At 43.4% G+C, this 5,857-nt stretch overlaps 1 protein-coding gene across 1 annotated transcript; it reads left to right on the top strand.

Annotated features, from left to right (window-relative positions):
• Positions 1–2,528: 2,528 nt before the first annotated feature.
• Positions 2,529–5,852, top strand: LOC104533164 (chromosome unknown open reading frame, human C2orf71; the record flags this gene model as incomplete). Its single annotated transcript, XM_010189698.1, has 1 exon — positions 2,529–5,852. A coding segment is annotated over exon 1 (3,324 nt), but the record flags the coding sequence as incomplete, so codon positions are not given.
• Positions 5,853–5,857: the final 5 nt, after the last annotated feature.

Below are 5,857 nucleotides of genomic sequence, written 5' to 3'. Positions count from 1 at the left end.
TAGCATTCACCATGAAGTAAAGCATTTGGGTTTTTCTAAAGTGCCTCAGACATGCAGAGCAATGTGTAACTACTTAGTAACAAGAATACTAATGAGGAAAATGCAATTTTGTAAGTAGTTGGAAACAGGCGCATCAAAGTTCCTACTCTCTCACGGAAGCTAAAAAAATTTGCATAACATTAAATAGTCATATTGCGTGTCCATGCAAACTGCAATTCAAGTTAGGATAAAACAGATGTGTTGTTAAAACGCGTTTTCTATGACCCTGGATCTTTATTTAATAGTAAACAAATAATAAATAATAAAGAGAGCATTGGTTTAATGTCACTATTTAAAATAATCAATGACTACCTAATAAATAATTCTAAACCAAGATTTTGCATTTTTTTGGATTGTACGTGTATTTCCTCTTAGATGTTAATGCATGGCCTGAAAATAACTAGAAAAAACAAACAAACAAACAAAAGTACCATGACTGTAAAATCCAAGGAAAATGTAAAGAAAAAGATCTTGCCAAATACAACATACAACTCACATGGAGTTATTTGTCAAAATTCCCAGTGCGAACAACGGAAATGTTAGAGCTGCTTTTTGAATACAAGTTACAGGAGATTTTGTAGCACAAATATTAAGCAGCTACATAAATATGTCTCTCAGCTCCCACTGTAAACAGAAGAGGTGCACTAGGGCTAGTTCCTTGATCTACTCTGTTTCCCTTGACTTGTTGTGGAGGGTTATAGCATCCTGAGTGTTAGGATTGCTAGGATGAAGCAGCTGCCTAAATCTGCTCCATTTAGAACACATTAGATAAGTGCCTAAAAGGGAATGCAAAAAGAGCTGGGACTGTGGTGCAGAAACCACATTGTGGCAAGACACAGTAGCAGCTGCAGCGTGGGCTGCAGGACTCGCAGGAAGCTGAGCCAAGAAGTACTTACCTGGTGCTTTCCAGAAATGCATTGAGGGAAATGACTATGCCATCATGTATATTAACTACAATTTATGTGTTCTAGAAAAATTACTTTAGAGAAAGCACGCAGAGTGTTTAAAATGTTCCTGAGAATGACTGTCATGCTTTGTTCCCTGTAAAACAAGGTAATTTTGCTGCCTCTGACGAATGGAAAAAGAGATTTGAAGAACAAGGCTACAGAGAATAACAACTTTCCATGCAGATATTGTGCTATTGCAGTCCAGCACCAAGGAATGAATCATGTAAGCAGTTCTTTAAAGCCTGAGAATGTTTTATGGGCTTGGCAGCACGCAGGTACTTTTGGCAATCAGATGAGATACCCAGGACCACACAGTTAGAACACACTGCCAGAGAGAAGCTGTAGGCTTTTAGGCAGCATTAAAGTTGGCCACTGCTGTGTGCAACCTCTGTGACACAGAAATGGCCAGCTTTGGTAGAAATGTTGTATCTGGAAATTAAAAGACAAATCCATGTAGGCCAGTCTGAGTAATGAAGAGGGAAATTGGTGGTGATTGCTACTATTACTTTCATCCACATATTGCCCTTCATAAATAAATAACCTGGAAAAGGTCAATGTCTTCTGCTTCATCACGGTATTCCAATTCTGTTTTGGCTTCTTGAATTTCAGGATGATATTATTCTGTCCCAACCTTAGAAGTGACTCAAAGAACAGCTCTTTTTTCTTATTCTACAAATACTGTCTTATTGTGCAGTTCAGCTTTTCAGCTTGGGAAGTTATCTAGAAGAGAAAAAATACTTTCCAAGAATTATCAACTGGGGGAGGGGATCAAAATCTCATTTGGAAGTCCTAAACGGAGAAAGGAAACAACTTGTCGCTTGTAAGGAAGGGAAAATTTTGAAGACCCTCAAGGAATAAGTCTAACAGGGATCTCTACCCACTTGATTTTGTCTCTTGTACTCTCCAGTGGTTAAGTACTCGGTCAAGGTCACCTTTCTCTTGGTTAAGGAATATCTAGTGGTGTTTGTGCACCTGTTCAAGTAGTTTCTTTTCAAAAGGCTTCAAAATACGGCCTCTTCCTTTGAATCTCTGCACCCGATTGTACGTTATGTTTTTGCAACAAGTGAAAAAAGGAAGGACAGATACCAAGTTCTTTTGCCTCCCAATATAGTGCAGAAAAAATAGCTGTCTTTACAACACAGGTGCTGACTGGGTAGTGCCTGTTTACCCTAATGAGCTTAAAGTCTTATTTGTAGTGGACATCTGTCAAGACGTAAGTGAGGTATGCAAGTACTCTTCATCCATTAGCTCTAAGTCCAGCAGAGCTTTCACACTCCTGATTTGAATTGAAGAAGAAAACCTGAGTGGGAATGTACAATGGGACAGTGCACAACTTCAAAGGCAGATCCTGGGCAGTAAGCACATGAGATTTCAAGGAAAACGACAGTGAAAACTGACAACAAAATGGGGATTGTGACAGAAAACTCGTGAGAAAAAGGCCAGTCTGCAGTTCAGGATGAAACAGTGAGTTTGATTCTTTGTTGTACTTTTCCTAGTTGATCTGGATTTTTAATAAAAAGTAAAGACAAAGACAGAGAAAGGATGGGCTGCACACCCTCTCACAGTGAGGTTGCTGATACTATTGCAAGAAGTAGTCTTAAGGCTTTGAATAAACCCAAAAGTATTTTGCATATTGCTCCAGGAGATAAAGGAATCCCACTACTTGTTAAAGGTTCATCTTGCTACAGCATTGATGAATTCCACCAGTGTGGGAGCCAGAGGAAAGACTGCCTGAGAGAAAAGGACAATAAACTATCAGAGCAGGATGAAAATGATAATTTGCAGTTATCTTCCAAGGCTCATTCAGATCCCCAGATTTCCAGGGAAGACAAGAAAGTTGAGAGGACAGCCACAGATGCTGAAGTTGTTCTGTCCGAATTGATTGAGTCTCAGAAGCATATCACTGAGGCCATACAGATCAGAAAGCAAAGCTCCTGTGGATCAGAAGCATCAGCTTTCATTTGGGATGACAAGAATGAAAGCAATTCAAAGCAAATCCTAAAGAGAGGAAAGAAGCAAAAAAATCATAAGGTGGCAAAGCAAGGTCGACCTAGCAAAATTAAAGAAAAGTCCGTTTTGCCCCCGAGGGAGACAGAGAAAAAGGTAGATTTCCCTGAACTGCTTGTTAAGGCTCATCAGAGTACATATGCCTACTTAAATCCCAACCTCTGCAAGTATGAAACTATACTTCACTTGGCCAACCAGGCTACCCAAACTCGGCTCTTCTTACAGCAGATGGTAAGTTTTCTTGTGCTTCGCTTTGATGAAATCAACCAGCTCTTGGAAGAAATTGCCAATGATGGGGAAAATCTTCTCAAAGACGTAGGTGAGAATCTGGCATGGCCAGCAGAAAAAGGTGATTTGAAGGAGCACCCTGATCTTCTGCAGCAACTACTGCAGTATACGGTCAATAAAATGCAGTTAGTGAGTGGGACTCTGGCCTCCCTCACCTCCGGCACCCTGCAGGAGACATGCATCTACCTGAAGTCTGCTGCAAGCAACCTGGAAGGAAAGCTGCAAGCGAAGCAGAACTTTGATGAGCGCCTGCTACGGACAGTAAAGCTGCTTGAAGCCTCAACAGTGGGACCCTCTCAGTCCCCCGGTGATGACAGGACCCTCTGTTCTGAGGACAGTGGCATTGGTGTGGACAGTGAATCCCTCAAAGAGTTCAGTGTTCTCAGCCAGCATGGAGGACAAGCAAGCTGTGATTCCTGCGCACATGGACATCTGTGCCAAAAACACATGCGTGATGGGACAGTGTCACCGGGCAGAGCCTCGTTCCATGACTGTGCACTTGAAAGGCATTTTAAAGAGATATTTTATTCATCCTTGCAGAGCAGGGAGGCAAATTCTTGTCAGAGTGGAGTACCAGAAGGCATTTCTACCATGCCCCAGCATGCAAGCTTGAGCAAAAGCTGTTCCTATAATTCCTTCCAGTCTGACTCTACTCAGGAAGGTGAACATTTCAAAATCTGTGAATCAACAGACTTTCCTTCAGATGACGACGACGACGACGACGATGACGATGATGACGATGATGATGATGATGGGAGCACCCTGGGGGAGGATGATGACAACACAAGTTTATCAGAAATGGGGAAGGATGCTCTGCTGAGGAGGGCCCTGTCTTCACCTGCAGTCACTGATAACACACAGAGGCAGTCCATCAAGAGGACGGAGAATGCAGAGACAGAGGAAATTATTCTGAAGATGAAAGATGCCATCAGTGAAAAAATCAAGTTTGTCCCAGCTACTTTTGGGCATAAAGAATGGACAGAGGATGAGAGCGGAAGAGCAGTCCTAACAAGGCCCAGTACAGCAACGGGCAGCCAGAAAACCTTCAGGAAACAACAACGGTCCAGGTCAGAAGAGTCCCTTAGAAGCCAGGCAGAGGACCCAACCCTCCTAGAGCTTCAGAGAACTCAAAAAGAGCTCAGCAAAAGACTGGAAGTGTTTTATCGAAAGAAGGATACAGGTAACAACCTGGAACCTTGGAAATCAAGAACAGCGCTTTATTTTCAGGATGAGCAAATCACATCTAGGTCCTCTAGCAAACTGAAGACGTGCCTCTCAAAAAATTTCATCATCCTGCCTAACCAGGATAAAGTCCCTTTGTTCATGGCTGATCAAAATCCTACCCTTCAGCTGGATGAAAAAAGAGGCAGGAAGCCTTTAAGAGCTATTGTGCCAACCCAGGAGACATCAGGAGGCAAAGAAATGGAGCCTTCTGGAGCACAAATGCTCAGTGGCAGCTGTGCCCCCCGACAGTCTGTCAAAAAGCTTATTGAAACATTCAGTCCTGCTGACAATCTTGTAAAAGCCACTCCTCTGAGATCTTTAGGACCAATAAAGGGCATCAGAAAATTTGGACTTCCAGTCATCCCACCCACCATTCCCATTCAGAGAGGCCTGGGACCTTTAAATTTTAAGCATCGTATTTCACCGCTAGAAGACACAAACCCTTCAGACACCAATGGAGTTTCTTCTAGTCCTCCAAATGCCTTTCCTCCTGCACCAGCTGCAGAATTAAGCAGTAAGGACACAAAAGAAGAGACTGAGGAAGACTTTGAGAACCTGCCACCACCACCACCTGAAATGTTAATGGACACTTCCTTTGACTTTTCTGAGTCTGAAGAAACTGCAAGAATAGAAGAAAACTCTTCAGAACGTGCCAAAAAGCACACCAAAACAGAATTTCATGCTACTAAGAGATCACAGGTTTCCCCAAGAATGAAAGCCTCCCTTCAGTCTATTGATTTATTGCCAAGTAAAAACATCAGTGGCCCCAGTGCAATTGCTAACAAAGGTCTAAGGAATACCGGAGCAGGGGATGAGAAACTGAAGAGGTACTCTCTGGAGCTGAACCCTACCAACGTGCACATCCCTAGCAAGGAGGAGATACTGGCAACCCAGAGAAAAGAGGCTGCGGATTTGTACAAGCAAACCCATAAAATTATTCCTCTTCAAAATCCCTGTGGGGTTTCAAAACCGCACAGCAATAGCTCAGAGAGCAATTCACCTGCAACTTTAGAGGATTCCAAGAAGCGTGGTTCTCCTGATTCGCTCAGGAGAAATGAAAAAGGCTCAGCGTTTGCCAGGAGAGTCTCCCCAACAAGAACTCCTCCTTCTTCCCCAACAACTGAGAAACGGCTTTTCAGCCCCCCAACATACCACAGACACTCTCTTCAGGCTTTTAGCAACCTGCAACCGAGCTCACCCACCATGCAGAGAAAACCCAGTCCTCCCTCTAGCCCCAGGGTGCCCAGCCCGCCCTTGCAGAAGAAGCTGCCCTCTCCACCACCCCAGCGAAAACCATTCAGCCCTCCCGTAGGGCACAAGCAAAGCTCACCAACGCCACACCGACCACTGGG

Source organism: Mesitornis unicolor, unplaced genomic scaffold (assembly GCF_000695765.1).
Source record: "Mesitornis unicolor isolate BGI_N332 unplaced genomic scaffold, ASM69576v1 scaffold13060, whole genome shotgun sequence".
Classification (NCBI taxonomy): domain Eukaryota; kingdom Metazoa; phylum Chordata; class Aves; order Mesitornithiformes; family Mesitornithidae; genus Mesitornis; species Mesitornis unicolor.
The sequence above is the reverse complement of the archived record's forward strand: the minus strand, read 5'-3'. Positions and strand labels throughout refer to the sequence as shown.